We start from the raw sequence: 20,000 nt of genomic DNA, 5'->3' as shown, positions 1-20,000 counted from the left end.
ATATATATATATATATATATATATATATATATATATATATATATATATGAATTTTACATTTTCTATATAGGAACAATAGGACTAACCTAGAAAAGAAATAACACTATTTCAATACACTTCCTTCTCTAAATGAAGAGACGAGACACCTTTCAGTTCTGATGAGGAGGGAGAGAGAGAGAGAGAGAGAGAGAGAGAGAGAGAGAGAGAGAGAGAGAGAGATGCAAAATGCTTTGTTTTATCTTCTCACAAAAACGAGTTTGCAATCAAGCCAATCTTTGCCCACTTATGGAAGTAAGTATTGAGTGCAAAATGTATATTTTCGGAGGAGAGTATCTATCTATCTATCTATAATAATAAAATCCGAGTGGATCTTTCTTGTTTGTCCGCCCCGGGTGGGCGGCGGGGTAGGTCAAAGGATCGGGAGGGTGAGAGACATGACAGGGCAGCGCCGGGTTCGAGCGCAGCGTAGTGCGCGCCACCAAGCTGGTTTAGTATGATATGTAAATTTTCTTTTTAATTACGTAATGGCTTCGATTTGACAGAGATCTGCCAAGAGAATCAAATCGAGTAAGTAAACTGTCAACAGGAAAATGAAAATAAATAATAGTACACTTGGAGTTCTCCAATAACGCCCACTATAAAACTGCAGAAGTAAACATAACTGACGCTCCGCTAATTAATCAAGATCTGAGGTCACAACTCGTACTGACACAACAACCCCAGCTTAAATTTAAGTGGGCCATGCACTCCGGCGCCCTCAAATTACTCGACAACAAACCGGGGGTATATAATTTCACGCCTATATACGTCCCCTGCGATATTTCACGTGAAGCCGGTCGGACCAGCTGAATGAATGATTCCCTTAGCGGCAACTCGTGCGTAGCCCAGTCTACAATTTGTGATCGATTTCTTTTTGGTAATTGCAAAGTAGAAGCGAATAACAAGCGTATCGGGTAACGAGGTACCCGCCTTCACACAGGTATATTACAGGTAACTCATAAATCTTAAGTGGGTTTAGAGCTTCCGAGTTCCATGTTTCTGACTGCGAAGTGATATTATTATTATTATTATCATTATTATTATTATTACAGCTGTTTCAACTGGATTTAATTTATATAGAATCTTCTCAATTCTTCTTATTATATTTTTTTCATCAGCATGTAGCTGGTGTATCAGGTTTCCTAAGGACATATAAAGATTTCAGTCGTCTTAGGTTTATCTCCTCTGACGTGTCGACAGCGCACAAGCAGTCAGTCATCTTTGAGAGTATACAGCATAGTGAATTATTATTATTATTATTATTCTTTCTTTGGATGAAGCCTATTCACAAGGAACAAGCACAAAAGGGGCCACTGTCTTGAAATTCAAGCTTCCAAAGAATGTTGGTTTCAACCTCCTACCGCTGAAGACCCCACACTGCAGTAGTAACTGATCACGATTCAGAACAACTGATTTCTCATCGGCCTTAGGGAGACGCCAACCCGCGACATCTGAGTGGCATTCCACGACACTAATCACTATACCAGCGGACCAACTATTATCACCAAAGTATTAGAGTGGCCATACACCTGATCTGTATATAATTATGAGATGGCCGATCCCACGAGATCTGCTTTGAACTGGGTGACGAAAAATATGGAAGGGGATATGGAATGGGGAAGATTTACTGATATTAGACAGCTACGTAGGATGAGACCAAAGGAGACGGATAGTGTAAAAAAAAAAAAAAAGAAAAGAAGAAGAAATGATCTGGAAACCGAAGGAACGCTGCGAAAAACCATTAGCCAAACTTTATATAGAGTTGAATATTAATAAATTGTTTATGGAAGCAACATTATTTCGCGTCAATCAGAATTGATGTTCAATGTCTTTTTCCTCTTCGCAAAAGAAGAAGAAGAAGAAGAAGAAAGAAAGAAAATTTGAAAAATGAATCGAGTTCATTCTTGCGTTGCCAGCAACACCGCCATCCTTCAAAAAGATTGAAATACATCACTATTTAGCAGTCATATTCGTATTTGGCGGCCAAATATAACAGGTGAGTGATACTCAATTTGAAAGGGAGCTCCTTCCGACCGTATAAGTCAAGAAGGTGTAGAATAACTGGATAATTTACAAAACGAAAGAAAATGAAGGACACAAGTTGCTAGTAGTGAACAGGAGAGACTCATACATCATATCTATAAACCACTCAATGGTAATCATCAATATTTTTAATGGGTCGTACGTCTTGGGAAATTGTTGGCACTGTAAAGTGAGGATTTGTTGGCACTGTAAATGTGAGGAATTTCACGCACTGTACCATGGGGAGTTGTTCGCACTGTAATGTGAGGAATTGTTTGCATGCAACTATGGAATTTGTTTGCACTGTACCATGTGGAATCGTTTGCGCTGTAACGTGTGGAATTGTTTGCACTGTAACGTGTGGAATTGTTCGCACTGTAACGTGGGGAACTGTCTGTAGTGTAACTTGGGGAACGGTTTGCACTGTACCATGTGGAATCGTTTGCGCTGTACTATGGGGAATTGTTTGCAATGTAACATGTGGAACTGTTCGCACTGCAACGTGTAGAATTGTTCGCACTTTAACGTGGGTAATTGTTAGCCCTGTAACGTGTGGAATGTTAGTATTGTAACGTGGGTAATTGTTAGCACTGTAGCGTGTGGAATTGTTAGCACTGTAACTTGGGGAATTGTCCATACTGTAACGTGGAGAATCTACATAGGAGAAAGGTTTCATTCCAATGTAGCTGGAACGATGGTTTCTCAGTATGGATGTCTTCAGTATTCTAAGATAGTTCATAGTTTATAGATACTTGAAAAAACTGTATATATAACATTTAGCAAAAAGACTAAATTCAACGTTGAAAAATCTGTCTTTGGAGACCCGAAACCAGAGGACAACGAAGAAAGAAACCTTATATCCGGGAGTCACAAACTTTCAAGATTTTTTTTTTTCTATTCATATCCGGACGGGACACTAGGATTTGACCTTGGGTACGAAAGAAATAGGATACTTTAATGCATGGACAGTATCTCTCTCTCTCTCTCTCTCCTCTCTCTCTCTCTCCTCTCTCTCTCTCTCTTTCCTAGAAAGGAACTCAGGACTTTCTTTCACACGTGCATTATCAAAATGAATTTTACGCGTCATAATAAATGGTCTCTTATGGAAATATATGGTATATCATTATTTTATTTATACTGAGTTAGAATTGACGTGCTTCCTTTATATAGTGGATTTTTGTTATTTACTCATTTTATAATATATGTATATATATATATATATATAAATTATATATATATATATATATATATATATATATATATATATATATATATATATATATATATATATATATATATATATATATATATATATATATATATATATATATATATATATATATATATATATATATATAATTTACCGTTCCTGTGGCCAAAGCAATGAATAACCAGTTACCCCATTCAGCCCGGAATAGAAAATAACAATAAAACAACAAAAAAAGAAAAAAAAAACATACAAAGAAAGAATAATAATAAAAAATGCTGCCAAAGAATACCCTTATCAAAGACAGATAAAAATCAATTTAATCTCCACGATCAAAGGCGGTAATCTCCCTCTCGAAAGAGAGAATAATAAAACTTTCATAAAACTTTCATAAAACCGGTAACCGCACTCATGACTCTCATGTATATATACAAATGCCGGGGGACGTGGTGTCACCAAAGAAGCGAAATCAATCAAATATAATCAAAATCAAAGGAAAAGAAGAAGAAGAAATGCGAGGATATGAAAAAGGTTTCTGATAAAAATGCGTGGAGGAGGAAAAAAATAATAAAAAAAGGAAAGAAAGAAATCCCTGTCCTGGTTTGCGTTGAACTGTCGAGGGGGAAAATAAGTGGAATTCTATCATTGACAGCTGGGAACAAAGGAAGGCATTTTTTGAGAACACAATTTTCGTTTTCCACCCGAGCCGATTGACTTTCATAACCCGAAGGGCCAATTAGCTTTGATCGGAAGCTGAATGTCAGAGAGAGAGAGAGAGAGAGAGAGAGAGAGAGAGAGAGAGAGAGAGAGAGAGAGAGAGAGAGAAACAATAAGTGTGACTCATGGCTTTGCACGTACATATATTTAAATACACCTGAAGAGAGAGAGAGAGATTCGAATATGTGTCATGGGTTTGTAGGTCCAATACCTTAAATTCACTTAAGAGAGAGAGAGAGAGAGAGAGAGAGAATCGAATGTGTGGCATGGGTTTGTAGGTCCAATTCCTTAAATTCAATTAGAGTTACAAGGATTAGGATGTATCAAAGACTTGTTTGTCTATCCGGGGAGGCATCGAAGAAGTTACAAGGCAGAGAGAGAGAGAGAGAGAGAGAGAGAAATCCAGCAGTCATCTCCAGTACTTACAATTCATATCTAACGTTATACTTGACGAAACGGGCGTGGAACCGTTGAAATTCGACGCCCGACACTCGAAGATGGCGTGCAGGTGGTTCCTGCGCAGGTGGGCTATTGAGGTGGTGATCTGGATGACCCCACCTGCCTGCTGCGTGACCTCGGAGCGCCTCTCCTTCCCGTTCATGTACCACTCCACCTTCGGGGGCGGCCGACCTGCCGGAGGAAAGAGGAGGGGCATTTCATATCAGGTGAGGGAACGCATGAAGGTTCACTTAATATGAAATGTTTGTTATTACATGAGGGGGGGAAATTGAAGGTTCATTTTATAATAGGTGAGGAAAATATGAAGTGAGGGGAAAATGAAGGTTCATTTTATAATAGGTGGGGAAAATATAAAGTGAGGGAAAAATGAAGGGTCATTTTATAATAGGTGAGGAACCTATGAAGTGAGGGGAAAATGAAGGTTCGTTTCCTATTAGGTGAGGGGACAAAATAATGTTCATTTCAAATTAGGAGAGAGAAAAAAAATGAAGGTTCACTTCACATTAGCTGAGGGAAAAATGAAGGTTCGTGTTCTATTAAGTAAAAAATGAAGGTTCACTTCACATTAGGTGAGGGAAAAATGAAGGAAATGAAGGTTCATTTCATATTAGGTGAAGGGAAAAATGGTTATTTCATATGAGGTGAGTGAGGAAAAATTAGCTGAGTGAAATATATAGGTTCATTTCATATCAGATGAGGGGGAAAATGAAGGTTCATTTCATAACACGTAAAGGAAGAAATGAAGGTTCATTTCGTATCAGGTGAGCACAAAATGGACATTTCACATTTGGTAAAGGAAAAAAAATGAAGTTTCTCTTCATATTAGATAAGGGTAAAATGAAGTTTCATTTCACATCAGTTGAGGGGAAAACATTGTGAGACAAGAAGTGAAAGTCCATTTCTGACAGTATTTCACTTCGATTATTTCTTGTTATTTTTATTTCTGTTGTTTATTGTATTTCTCATGTTTTACATTGAACATTTAAGCTTACTTCTCTCTCTCTCTGTATATTTTCATGTATATTATGTGGGATAACCTCCGCTGAAATATGATTACCACCAGTCTTTGCGATGCGAATAACGACTTTGTTCAGCACGAACAGAGTACTCTTTAATTACTGTCACATAACTCATTCGAAGCGCATGAAGACGGTAATCTTGAATTCCTTTTGTTTGTACATAATCGCTGTTTCTGTCTTCATTTCTTTCCTAATTAACCTTTACGCTCGACAGGTGTTCTCGTAAATTTCCTATGACGAGGAAGCTCTCGCGGAAACGGAGGAATTAACGAGTGGGGGGAATTAGTTATTCGGTTTTAGAAGCAATATATAGGTATAACCTGAGAATTTGATTTTTTTTCAACATATTTTAACGTGTATTTATATGGTTAATAAGGTTTATTACTTCTAGTTAGCACGATATATTTTTGTGCATAATTAATGACAAACTGTCGTAAGTATAACCTATTATATAGATATACAACACATATGTATGCATGTATGCATACAATATATACACACATACATACACAAGTTATATATATATATACATATATATGTATACACACACACACACACACACATATATATATATATATATATATAATATATATATATATACTAATAATAATATAATAATATAAATATAATATATAATATAATTACATGCATACATATATACATAAAGCCAAAATCCACGAAGGAAAACTAAACAATGGAATTACTGATGCAAGGCCTTTCGACTTGTCCTTTCCTAAGCAGACTGATATAAAGATGAAAGTAAGTCTGCTTAGGAAAGGACGAGAAGTCGAAAGGCCTGGCAGCGATTACTACTCCATTGTTTCACTTTCCTTCGTGGATTCCTTTTTTTTGCGCCTCCATTTGTGTATTCATCACGTTCCAAATTTTCTTGACTCAGTTATACATACATACATACATACATACATACATACATACACACACACACACACACACACACACATATATATATATATATATATATATATATATATATATATATATATATATATATATATATAATATACAGACACACACAAAACCAACCTCCCTCCCCCCAGCAGACTCTAGACTGCGGTACGAGCAACATCCCCCCCGCCTCTCCCCTGGGCAATATTTAAATCTGAACCAAAACCCTTCATTTTCGCGCCAGAATTTCCTCCAGTACATTGACGCCGTAACTTTGTGTTCCCTAGTTTTTCGGGAGGCTCGGACCAACTACTACTGTTGTACCTACGTCAGCGGACGGGACAATAAAAAGGCCGGCGAAAGGTGCCATTGTCGAATATGGCCGGTTGTCTAACTTTTATTGGTAATAAAGCCTAAAGCTGTTGTTCCATATCCGCTCCTGTCCGGACTTTTCGCGGAAAAACCGACGCGTGAGAGATGGGGTGTGCGCCCCCTTTTCTGTCCGTGCTTTCGATATTCCGTCGTTCGTCGATTCGTTTTTTTTCAAGGATTTTTTTCATTTTATTTTTTTGTAAAGTAGTTTTTGTACAAATCCCTGGAGAGTGTTTTGGTATTGGGTTCTACCGCTTAGCTTTTTTTTTTTTTTTTTGTAAAGTTGTAGTTTTTGTACAACCTCTGAAAAGTACTTGGGTACTGGGTTATACCGTTTAGCTTTTTTTAAGTTGTAGTTTTTCTCAAACCTCTGGAAGTTTTTTGCATACTGGGTTATAACGTTTAGCTTTTTTTTGTTAAGCTGTAGTTTTTGTACAACCACTGGAAAGTTTTTGGATACTGGGTTATACCGTTTAGCTTTTTTTTTTTTAAGTTGTAGTTTTTGTACAACCACTGGAAAGTTTTTGGACACTGGGTTATACCGTTTAGCTTTTTCTTGTTAAGTGTAGTTTTTTGTACAAACACCCTGGAAAGTTTTTGGAATAACTGGGTTATACCGTTTAGCTTTTTTTTTTTTTTTTTGTTAAGTTGTAGTTTTTGTACAACCACTGGAAAGTTTTTGGACACTGGGTTATACCGTTTAGCTTTTTTTTGTTAAGTTGTAGTTTTTGTACAACCACTGGAAAGTTTTTGGATACTAGGTTAAACCGTTTAGCTTTTTTGTACAACCTCTGGAGAGAACTTGGGACTGGGTTATACGGTTTAGCTTTTAGCTTTTTTCTTGTTCAGTTGCAGTTTTCGTAAAACCACTGGAGAGTTTTGGTACTGGGTTATACCGTTTAGCTTTTATTTATTTTTTGTGAAGTTGTAGTTTTTTTTACAACCTCTGGAGATTATTTGGGTACTGGGTTGTACCGTTTACCAGTTTTGCTTTATTTACGCATCCTCGTAGACCCCCATTCGATGTGATGACGTTTATCAACCCGGGATAGGTTGACTTATATTATTCACTTACATCAAATCTCTAAAAATGTTTCCAACTACAAAAAACGACTGAGGAACACGCTGTTTTAAGCATCAAAGACTTTTATTTTCTTATTTTTGTAACAAATTTTTAAATCACAACCATCAGAAATGAAAGAGAAAATTGTGAAAATATTGTATCAAATAATATTTGACTAAGCTGTTGTTATTATTATTATTATTATTATTATTATTATTATTATTATTATTATTATTATTATACTTAGGAAGCAGACCCACTCTCAAGCATACTTTATTAAAAGTAATGGCTACTTCAGCAGCGTTACATTTGTAGAGATTCTTCTCTATTTTGCGAATAGCGGCTTTTTCCGTGCTACTTAAACAGGCTAGTAGAGCGCCTATAGTGGTCATGATCAAATACAGTGTCTCTCTCTCTCTCTCTCTCTCTCTCCCGCTTTCTTAAAGCGAGCTTTCGTCTGGAGCTGCCAGACATCCTCGGGCTGGGAAGCTGAGGGTGGACTGATCTTGGTGTGGTGTCCGTCCTCCTTATATTTGGGGTTGACAGCACGGGGTCTGCCCCATGCTGATCTCCTATTGGCTGGTGGCGGTGAGTCTTCGTTTTCATTGATGGCTTGAGCCAGGTCTCAAGCCACTTTCTCCCAGCCGATGGTTGCGATGCTGCAGATCCTGCAGCCGTCTAGACCTCCTGAACGGCGCGGTAACGTTGATGGGCGTTGCACTACGCTGTGGGACATCACGGCTAATTTGATTTCCATCGGCTGCAGGAGTACCTCGTTCGGGAGCGTTGTCTTCCGTGGAGTTCTCGTGATCGGTGGTGTCATTGTTGGTGGCAGGTCTTCTCATACTCGTAGGGAGGAGAAATTCTTCCTACGTCGTATTCAGTGTAGGTTTTATTTGCTGGATGACTATGGTATCATAGTTTATCTGTAAAATTCAAATATATACACCTATTTTGACACTGTATTTGATCATGACCTCTATAGGCGCTCTACTAGCCTGTTTAGGTAGCACGGAAAAAGCGCTTTTCAGAAAATAGAGAAGAATCTCTACAAGTGTAACGCTGCTGAAGTAGCCATTACTTTTAATAAAGTATATTATTATTATTATTATTATTGGATCTCACTAACAGATTTATATATATATATTTTTTTTTTAATCACAACCATCAGAAGTGAATGAGAAAATTGTGAAAATATTGCATCAACTAATATTTGATTAAGCTGTTTTTATTATTATTATTATTATTATCATTATTATTATTATTACTAGATTGTAATAGTAATTGCTGTATAGCAAAGAAAGATAAAGAAAAGGAAAACGCATTTTCGAGAAGTGCGGCAGCAACGAGGCATTCGCGAAGGTGTTGGAGGTGCCTGTTCTCATGATGGTTCTAGAATCAGCAGGAGTGTTGTGGAACACAACAGGCGCCGAAGTGTCGTGAGAAACGCCGCGACTTCTGATGCAATACGTCATCGAGAAACTTCTAAATCGTTCTGGTAATCTCGGGAGTCTGTGACGCTCGCCGTAGGCCCCGCCCCCAAAATGCTGTATAAATACGATGGACGAAGTAGGAGAGGGCAGATCACCAGTTAGTCACAGAGTAAGACATCATCAGTAAGAGCCACAGATCAGATTATCAGTGAGAGATCAGCAGCAGGGATCGTCAGAGAGAGACAAGAGAAGAAGGAACCAACAAAGGATCAGAGAGAAAAAGGCGCTCGTGAGTTTGATCGGATTCTGGTCAAGTCGTCTTCAGGAGTGGACGACAGAGTTATTTCGACGTTGAGCAAGACTTCAGAGAAGAAACGTTCTGATAGAGGTTTTGGGAAGTTCCTGCCCTTCAAGCATCAAGAGTAGACATTATTTTCTGCAATACGGAGGTAAGAAGGCGTCTACAATTACAGTTCTCCTTTTGTGAAGCCATCGCTTTAAGTTGCAAAATTGGTCGGCAAGTACTTTCATTACCTCACTGTTTCCCCAGTTCATGCAGTGTAAGATTTTACCTTTTTATGTAAATAGGAGACACCATTTTCCATTTATCTTTGGTAGTAAGCTTGCAAATAAACCTTTGTTGTGTTAGTGTTTCTTTCTATATTCGTATCCCCAGTTTCAACTGTTGGTGTTGAAATTTTTGTTTATTTCATTTCGAACCTGAAGCGGACCTCTATCGGTTTGTAACATAGATCTTACTAACAGATTTATATTTTTGTTTTTTTAAATTTTTTTTTTATCACATCCATCAGAAGTGAAGAAGAAAATTGTGAAGATATTGTAATAATGCAGAATTACATTAAACTAATATAATATATATATATATTAATATATATATATATATATATATATATATATATATATATAATATATAATTTTTTGGAAAAACTTTATTTTGAGCGTACTAGCCAGGATTCCAATGGCTGTTTTAAGCATCAAAGACTTAATTATCTTTATTATAATTATTTTAAGCAGTGGCGCGTGGCATCTTCAGGACCCCTCTGAATATAACTTTCTATTTCTTGGAAAATTTTCTTTTGATACTAAGCGCAAGATCCTCGAAGCTCTGTCTCCAGCAAACTCATGACAAAGTTTAGCTCACAATTTCATTTTTCTAAATGAAGGAGAGAGAGAGAGAGAGAGAGAGAGAGAGAGAGAGAGAGAGAGAGAGAGAGAGAGGTCACGTTGGCGTCTGAGTGAGATAATGTAACTGGATCAATTAACGCTGCGGACAGGTTTTTGGTAACACGATTTTTTTCTTATTTTCTATTGGTGGTTTTTATTGTCATTTTCATTAGAAACAGCGGTTTTTACTGGCGTTTTCATATTGTAATTTCTTTTTAGAAACAGCAGCTTTTATTGGCGTTTATATGACACACTGCAGTTTTTATTGGCATTTTTAAGAGAAACTGCGGTTTTTATTGCCGGTTTTGTGATGAAATGCGGTCTTCAATGACATTTTCTTGAGAAACTGCGTTTTTTCTTGGCATTTTCTTGAGAAACTGCTGTTTTATTTGCATTTTCTTGAAAAACTGCGGTTTTTATTGTAATTTTCCTAATATACTAGGTTTTTTTTTTTAAACTACGGTTTTTATATTCCTTTCCTGCAAGTTATAAGCATTTCTTGCAAGTATCCTTTGAAGTCAGCAATTCTGACATTTATTTATTTTGGGAACAGATTTTTTTTTCAGAACCGTCGGAATTAAAAAGCGGTTTTTATCATCGCTTTCGTTAGAGACAACTGACTGATGTTTACTTTCTATTAAAAACAACGGTTTTAGCCGTTTCCCTTGTAAGTCTCTTTTGATAATAAAATTACAGAATGTAAGTGTCATAAAGCCTTTCATATGCCTGAAAATAGCACAAAAATGTAAGTGAATACCAAAATCAAATTCAAATTGTATAGCAGCCCAATCCTAGCGAGAGCAAAGACTCCCTCACCAATGCATCCCTTGTAAAATAAAATCTCACGGAGTTGAGAGACTAGATGATAATAATAATAATAATAATAATAATAATAATAATAATAATAATAATAAAGAACTAGCCAGCGATGACACATGGCAATGGCTACAGAGGGGAGAGCTAAAGAAGGAAACTGAAGGAATGATAACAGCGGCACAAGTTCAGCCCCTAAGAACCAGATATGTTCAAAAACGATAGACGGAATAATCTCTCCCATATGTAGGAAGTGCAATACGAAAAATGAAACCATAAACCACATAGCAAGCGAATGCCCGGCACTTGCACAGAACCAGTACAAAAAGAGGCATGATTCAGTGGCAAAAGCCCTCCACTGGAGCCTGTGCAAGAAACATCAGCTCCCTTGCAGTAATAAGTGGTACGAGCACCAACCTGAGGGAGTGATAGAAAACGATCAGGCAAAGATCCTCTGGGACTATGGTATCAGAACGGATAGGGTGATACGTGCAAACAGACCAGACGTGACGTTGATTGACAAAGTCAAGAAGAAAGTATCACTCATTGATGTCGCAATACCATGGGACACCAGAGTTGAAGAGAAAGAGAGGGAAAAAATGGATAAGTATCAAGATCTGAAAATAGAAATAAGAAGGATATGGGATATGCCAGTGGAAATTGTACCCATAATCATAGGAGCACTAGGCACGATCCCAAGATCCATGAAAAGGAATCTAGAAAAACTAGAGGCTGAAGTAGCTCCAGGACTCATGCAGAAGAGTGTGATCCTAGAAACGGCGCACATAGTAAGAAAAGTGATGGACTCCTAAGGAGGCAGGATGCAACCCGGAACCCCACACTATAAATACCACCCAGTCGAATTGGAGGACTGTGATAAAAAAGAAAAAAAAAAAATAATAATAATCGTCCCATCCGATAAAAATAAAAAAAATAAGAGACTGGTTAATTAATAATAACAATATAAATAATAATATAATAACGACCCTTCCAATAAATATAATACAAGAAATATTAAAACTTGTCATAGAAATCCATAAAAAATTATACCGGATATTACAAGACTTGAAAACCTGTAGTCTAAACAGAATACATGTAATTACGAGTAAACTATATTTCAGCGAGTAGTGAGCGTATTAATAACTAATTCTTTGCGTGCATTTGCATATTTAAGAAGTGCAACAGGGCTTGATGAAATTCTTGGATGTTGTATCACAAATCATTATGCATATGTAACGAGATACGCACAGTCATTGTTGTAGTCAAGTAAATAATAATAATAATAATTATTATTATTAGGAAGGAGGCCTTCTCTGAGGGCAGTAGCCATTGAATACAATAGCTGTTTCAACGGCATTTAATTTATATAGAATCTTCTCAATTCTTCTTATTATCTTTTTCTCGTCAGCATGTAGCTGGTGTATTAAGTTTCCTAAGGACATGTAAAGATTTTCATTTGTCTTAGGTTTATTCCTCTAACGTGTCGACAGCGCACAGGCAGTCATCTATGAGAGTTTACAGTACAGTGAATTAAGATACAGTTTACAAGTATTTATAGCATGCAAGGTCGTGTACAATCGGTGGGCGGGTCGGTGGGAACGGATTTTAATTGGTCGTTGGATGGAAACGAAATCTCCCCCTGAGGCGTTCTGACCTGCGTAGTTTTTGGACGGGGTTATTAGCGTCGGTTGGGTGTTGTTTGGGGTACCCACCTCTTGGGCGGCAGGCTGTACAATTGATATATCTTCCGCTCGTTCTCTCCCGCTTTCTCTCTCTACTTCTTCCGCTCTTTCTCTCTCTCTTGCTCTCTCTCTTTCTCTTTCTGCAAGTTCCTCTCTCTCTCTCTCTCTCTCTCTCGTTCGCTCCTTCTAACGCTCTCTCTTTCTCTCTCTGCCTGCTTCCTCTCTCTTCCTTTCCTTTCTTTCTCTATCTCTCTCCCTTTCTCTCTCTCGCTCTCTGTTTGCTCCTCTCTCTCTCTTTCCTTTCTCTTTTCTCTCTCTTTTCTCCTCTCTCTCTCCCCTCTTTCTCTCTCTCTCTCTCTCTCTCTGTCTCTCCCCCCTCGATCTCTCTCTCTCTCTCTCTCTCTGTCTCTCCCCCCTCGATCTCTCCTCTCTCTCTCGTGGATGTATACGTAGTCGGTTGGTTTCTTGCGCCATTTCTTCTTATGATGGTGGGGAGAAACTCTGTTTCTTTTACCGTGTTGATAGTCGGTTTTTTCTCTAATATATGTAAAGCTTCAAGATAACGTTGGCGTTTTCGGTCCGGTGCATGGTCAATAATTTCTATGTTCTTTATAAGCTCAGCTCTTTCTGGTCTCCTGTTGTGTTTTTTCCCTATAGTGAATGAAAATGGCCCCTTCTTGAAGATGACACGAGAGACGCTTGGAGAGTCTGGTAGTGGTCATCCCGATATAAGAATGGTGGCATCCATCCACCGAGCATGTGAATTCGTAGATGACACTCCTTCACTTCAAAGACGTTTCTGGGGCGCCGGGTTGTTTTTCTAAGAAGCAGCTGGCTGGTTTTCATGCTTTGTAATAAATTATGAGGCTAATTTTATCACTTTCTGTAGTGGGGGAGACATTTTCGACCTGATTATTTTCCTTATAGCCTTTTCATCTTCCAAATATTTGTGGTGCATATGATTTTTATAAAATATTTTTATAGCTCCACTTTGGTCGTTAGTTACGGTCGTTCTTTCTTGGTGCCATTTATTTATGGAGTCCCTCGTTTGGCGTTCGACCATACGGTTTGAAAAGTTATTATTAATGAGAACTTGTGTAGACCTTTCGATTTTAGGGCTTCCTAAAATCCCTCCTTGAAATATGTACCAAGAAGGCACCATTCACGACCCACAGAGGACATCTTTATTGCCAGATTGACGGCGTGGGCAATGGGATCCCCATTAGGGTTCTATTTGCCAACTTCTACATGAGTGTCGTCGAAGAAAGAGTTTTCAATAAGATCCCCTGTCCTCCCCAATACTACCGCTACATAGACGACACCTTCATAAAAGTTAACAGAGAAGAGGACCTTGAAACTTAAGAAACACCTTCGAAGAATGCTCCGTCCTCCACTTCACGTGTGAACGCAGCGTTGACGGTGCCCTACCTTCCTGGACGTTCGGGTACAGCAGACCCCTACGGGATACACCACCACGGTTTACAAGAAACCCACAAACCCGGGTCTATGCCTTAATGGGTCCAGCGAGTGCCCAGACAGGTATAAAAGATCGGTGGTAGAGGCCTTCGTCCGCCGCGCCCTTACACACTGTTCCACATGGAGAGAAACCACCAGGGAAATCGAAAGGTCTACACAAGTTCTCATTATAATAACTTTTCAAACCGTATGGTCGAACGCCAAACGAGGGACTCCATAAATAAATGGCACCAAGAAAGAACGACCGTAACTAACGACCAAAGTGGAGCTATAAAAATATTTTATAAAAATCATATGCACCACAAATATTTGGAAGATGAAAAGGCTATAAGGAAAATAATCAGTGAAAATGTCTCCCCCACTACAGAAAGTGATAAAATTAGCCTCATAATTTATTACAAAAGCATGAAAACCAGCCAGCTGCTTCTTAGAAACAACCCGGCGCCCCCAGAAACGTCTTTGAAGAGAAGGAGTGTCATCTACGAATTCACATGCTCGGTGGATGGATGCCAACCATTCTTATATCGGATGACCACTACCAGACTCTCCAAGCGTCTCTCGTGTCATCTTCAAGAAGGGGCCATTTTCATTCACTATAGGGAAAAACACAACAGGAGACCAGAAAGAGCTGAGCTTATAAAGAACATAGAAATTATTGACCATGCACCGGACCGAAAACGCCTACGTTATCTTGAAGCTTTACATATATTAGAGAAAAAACCGACTATCAACACGGTAAAAGAAACAGAGTTTCTCCCCACCATCATAAGAAGAAATGGCGCAAGAAACCAACCGAATACGTATACATATCCACGAGAGAGAGAGGAGAGATCGCAGAGATAGGAGAGAGAGAGAGAGAGAGAGAGAGAGAGAGCGAGAGAGAGAGAGAGAGAGCAAACAGAGAGAGAAAAAAGAGAAAGAGAAAGAGATTGAGCAGAGGAGACAGGACAGCAGCAGAGAAAGAGAGAGCGTTAGAAGGAGCGAACGAGAGAGAGAGAGAGAGAGAGAGGAACTTGCAGAAAGAGAAAGAGAGAGAGCAAGAGAGAGAGAAAGAGCGGAAGAAGTAGAGAGAGAAAGCAGAGAGAACGAGCGGAAGATATATCAATTGTACAGCCTGCCGCCCAAGAGGTGGGTACCCCAAACAACACCCAACCGACGCTAATAACCCCGTCCAAACTACGCAGGTCAGAACGCCTCAGGGGGAGATTTCGTTTCCATCCAACGACCAATTAAAATCCGTTCCCACCGACCCGCCCACCGATTGTACACGACCTTGCATGCTATAAATACTTGTAAACTGTATCTTAATTCACTGTACTGTAAACTCTCATAGATGACTGCCTGTGCGCTGTCGACACGTTAGAGGAATAAACCTAAGACAAATGAAAATCTTTACATGTCCTTAGGAAACTTAATACACCAGCTACATGCTGACGAGAAAAAGATAAATAGGAGAATTTGGAGAGATTCTATATAATTAAATGCCGTTGAAACAGCTATTGATTAATTATTATTATTATTATTATTATTATTATTATTATTATTATTATTATTATTGAGTAAACAATCTGACGGAAGTTTTAAATACTGTATTATAAAACATCATGAATAACTACCAAGATGCGTAGAATTATTATTATTCAAAATAAACACATATTATAACAATTATCTATATAAACTGTCGTCGGGAATAATTGGTTCCAGATAATTTAAGATATTAAAGCACAGGAATTGTTTCCGACATGGTTTAATAAAAACGTCATATTCAGTCATATCTGATAAACGTTTATTATAAATTAAACTAACTGATGTTTCACTTATGGTGTATCAAAAAATTTTCATTTTATGTAACATAAATGAAAGTAATTGTTGTTTTAATAAAAATCGGTAATTCTATAAAAGATGAAATTAATTGATGTTTAGTTATTCAAAATCGATCATTTTAAAACATAAATGACATTAATTGCTTTTTTCATAAAAATAATTAATTTTATAAGAAATGAAATTAATTACTGTTTAATTATTCAAAATCGATCATTTTATAAAATAAATGAAATTAATTGCAGTTTTAACAAAAATCGGTAATTTTATAACAAATGAAATTAATTGCTCTTTAGTTATTCAAAATCGACTATTTTAAGACACAAATGAAAATAATTGTTGTTTTATCAAAAAAGTAATTGCTGTTATATTAACATTCGGTAATCTTATAACATAAATGAAGGCAATTGCTGTTTTGTTATTCAAAGTCGATCGTTTTATAACATAACTGAAAGTAATTGCTATTTGGTTAGATTGAAAAACAGTAATTTTATAACATTAATGAAAGTAATTGCTGTTTGGTTATAGTAGATTCAAAATCGCTAATCTCATTACATAAGTGAAATTAATTGCTGTTTGGTTATAGTAGATTAAAAATCTGTAATTTTTTAACAGAAACGAAAGTAATTGCTGTTTGGTTTTAGTATATGCAAAATCTATTATTTTATAACAGTCGATAAGCGCGACTGAAAATTGAACTGCTGGTTGTTATAAACGGTTGTTAATCTAACAGCAAGGAAGTTGATATTATGAAATAAAACAGTAATTCAATTTCTCAAGTAACTTGATAAAAAATAATACAAAAATTCATAATTTTGCTAACAATTAAAAAAAAAGAAAAAAAAATACGCAGGCGCACAACCGCATTTCAGATCCCGGACCAATATAATATAATTCTAGTCCGCCGTGAAATCCGCGCCTCTCTCTCTCTCTCTCTCGCTCTCTCTCTCTCTCTCTCTCTCTCTCTCTCTCTCGTATTCCATTTGCATCCGGGACCGTGTTTTATCATATTGGAGCCGTGTTCACGTCCTGGTCTCGTCCGATCACGGCCCGGTTTCGTTCCTGTCCGGGCACCGTTCGATTTCGGTGGGACCGAACAGTCCATTTGTCCGGAGGGAGCCGTCCGATTGTGTCCCCCTCGACGCGACATGGAGAATTCTCTTGCTTTGAAGGTTGTTCCCGTCGAAGGCAGCAAGCCAATTCTTTATACACACATACATACATACATATATATATATATATATATATATATATATATATATATATAATATATATATATATATATATATATATATATATATATTATTTAATATATATATATATAATTTTATGTGTAATTTACCATTCCCTCTCTCTCTCTCTCTCTCTCTTTATCTTTCTCAATTTTATACATAATTTACCATTCTCTCTTTCCCTCCCCACTCTCTCTCTCACTATATGTAATGTGTCGTCATCACTATCCATTAATTTTATACATAATTTACCATTCTCTCTCTCTCTCACTCTCTCTCTCTCTCTCTCTCTCTCTCAATTTAATATATAATTTACCATTCTCTCTCTCTTTAACATTCTATGTAATGTGCCATCATCACTATCCATTCATTTTATACATAATTTACCATTCTCTCTCTCTCTCTCTCTCTCTCTCTCTCTCTCTCTCTCTCTCTCTCTCTCTCTCTCTCTCTCTCAATTTTATATATAATTTACCATTCTCTCTCTCCCTCTATGCAATGTGTCATCATCGCTATCCATTAATCTTATACATAATTTACAATTCTCTCTCTCTCTCTCTCTCTCTCTCGGATCTCGCCTCTCTAATCTCTCTCTCTCTCTATGTAATGTGTCCTAATCACTATCCATTCATTTTTTATAATAACCATTCTCTCTCTCTCTCTCTCTCAATATATATAATTTGACCATTCTCTCTCCCTCTATGCAAGTGTCATCAATCGCTATCCATTAATCTTATACATAATTTACCATTCTCTCTCTCCCTCTATGTAAAGTGCCATTATCACTATCCATTAATTTTATACATAATTTACCATTCTCTCTCTCTCTCTCTCTCTCTCTCTCTTCCCATAAGTTACCACTGTTAAGAACCGAAGCGATATGTATTGATACAGAACATATTACTGCGCAATGGAATAAGGAGAATGGCTGTAATTCTTTCACGAATTAATGACATTAAATGAATACACTCTTTCACTGACGAATTATACTAAATAAATCAATATATTCTTTACATTATATGAATAAATTCTTTCAGTGATGAACAAATAAATAAATATGTTCTTGATATCAATATTGAGTATATGAATAAATATATTCTTAATATTAATATTGTGTAAATAAATAAATAGTCTTAATATAAATATTGAATAAATAAATATATTCTTAATATTAATATTAAACAAATAAATATAATCTTAACATTAATATTAATTAAATAAATATAATCGTTAATAATTAATATTAAATAAATAAATGTACACACAATATTAATATTAAATAAATAAATATAATCGTAATATTAATATTAAATAAATAAATATACACTTAATATTAATATTAAATAAATTAATATATTGTTAACATCAATACTGAATAAATAAATACATTCTTAATATTAATATCAAATAAATAAATATAATCTTAAATATCAATATTAAATAAATAAAGAAATTCTTAATATTAAATAATGAATAAATAAATAAAAAATTAAATAGATAAATATATCTTAATATTAATATTAAATACATAAATAAATTCCGACCTATACATAGTTAAATAAATAAATATATTCAATTAATTTTAATATCAATACAAATAAATATATCCTTAATATCAATATTAAAATAAAATAAACAAATTCTTAATATTTATATTAAATAAATAAATAAAAATATTCTTAATATCAATACTGAATAAATAAATATATTCTTAATATCAATAAAATAAATAAATATATTCTTAATATTAATATTCAATAAATAAATATATTCTAACATTAATATTCAATAAATAACTTCTTAATATTAATCAAATACATAAAACATCTTAATATTAATATTAAATAAATAAAGATAATCTTAATATCAATATAAATAATAAATATAATCTGAATATTAATATCAAAAAAAAATAAATATCTGAAGACTTCGAATATTATGCTCTCGAACGGACCGATATTGTCACAATCCGTTTAAGTTCTTTCCGTCCGTCTTCAGGTAACGGCCAGTGACGGATTGCTGGCAAGGAAACCCCATCGGATGTGTCAGTAACAAAAGAACAAACGTCTCTTTCATGACTCATTGGGCGTCATTCTCGAGATTTATTTTGCGTCATTCATTTTGGTGTTGATTCGGGGGAGGGGGGGTTGGGGGGGAGAAATGGTTTGCGGTATTTATTCCAGGTTTTATTATTATTAGTTTGTTTTATTTAATTGTGCTTACCATTATTATCTCCCTGGTGATTTTAATAATATAATGATAATAATAATAATAATAATAATAATAATAATAATAATAATAATAATAATAATAATAATAATATGTAGATGCAAGAATGTATGCAGACAAATGCATACATTTGCGTAGGTACACACGCAGATGCTTATAGTCACACACACACACACACACACACACACACACACACACACACACACACACACATATATATTATATATATATATATATATATATATATATATAATATATATTATATGTGTGTGTGTGTGTGTGACTATAAGCATCTGCGTGTGTACCTACGCAAATGTATTGCATT

General features: G+C 36.0%; 1 protein-coding gene across 4 annotated transcripts in view; it reads right to left on the bottom strand.

The window, feature by feature from the left end:
- LOC135195759 (synaptogenesis protein syg-2-like) overlaps nucleotides 1–20,000 on the bottom strand; it is a 926,712-nt gene that overhangs the window by 73,843 nt on the left and 832,869 nt on the right. For all 4 annotated transcript variants that reach the window (XM_064222210.1, XM_064222209.1, XM_064222207.1 and 1 more), the window contains one exon: nucleotides 4,412–4,615. In XM_064222210.1, the coding sequence (XP_064078280.1) occupies nucleotides 4,412–4,615 (204 nt within the window). The remainder of the gene's footprint in view (nucleotides 1–4,411; nucleotides 4,616–20,000) is intronic.

The sequence above is a fragment of the Macrobrachium nipponense genome, chromosome 16 (genome assembly GCF_015104395.2).
Source record: "Macrobrachium nipponense isolate FS-2020 chromosome 16, ASM1510439v2, whole genome shotgun sequence".
NCBI lineage: Eukaryota > Metazoa > Arthropoda > Malacostraca > Decapoda > Palaemonidae > Macrobrachium > Macrobrachium nipponense.
The sequence above is the reverse complement of the archived record's forward strand: the minus strand, read 5'-3'. Positions and strand labels throughout refer to the sequence as shown.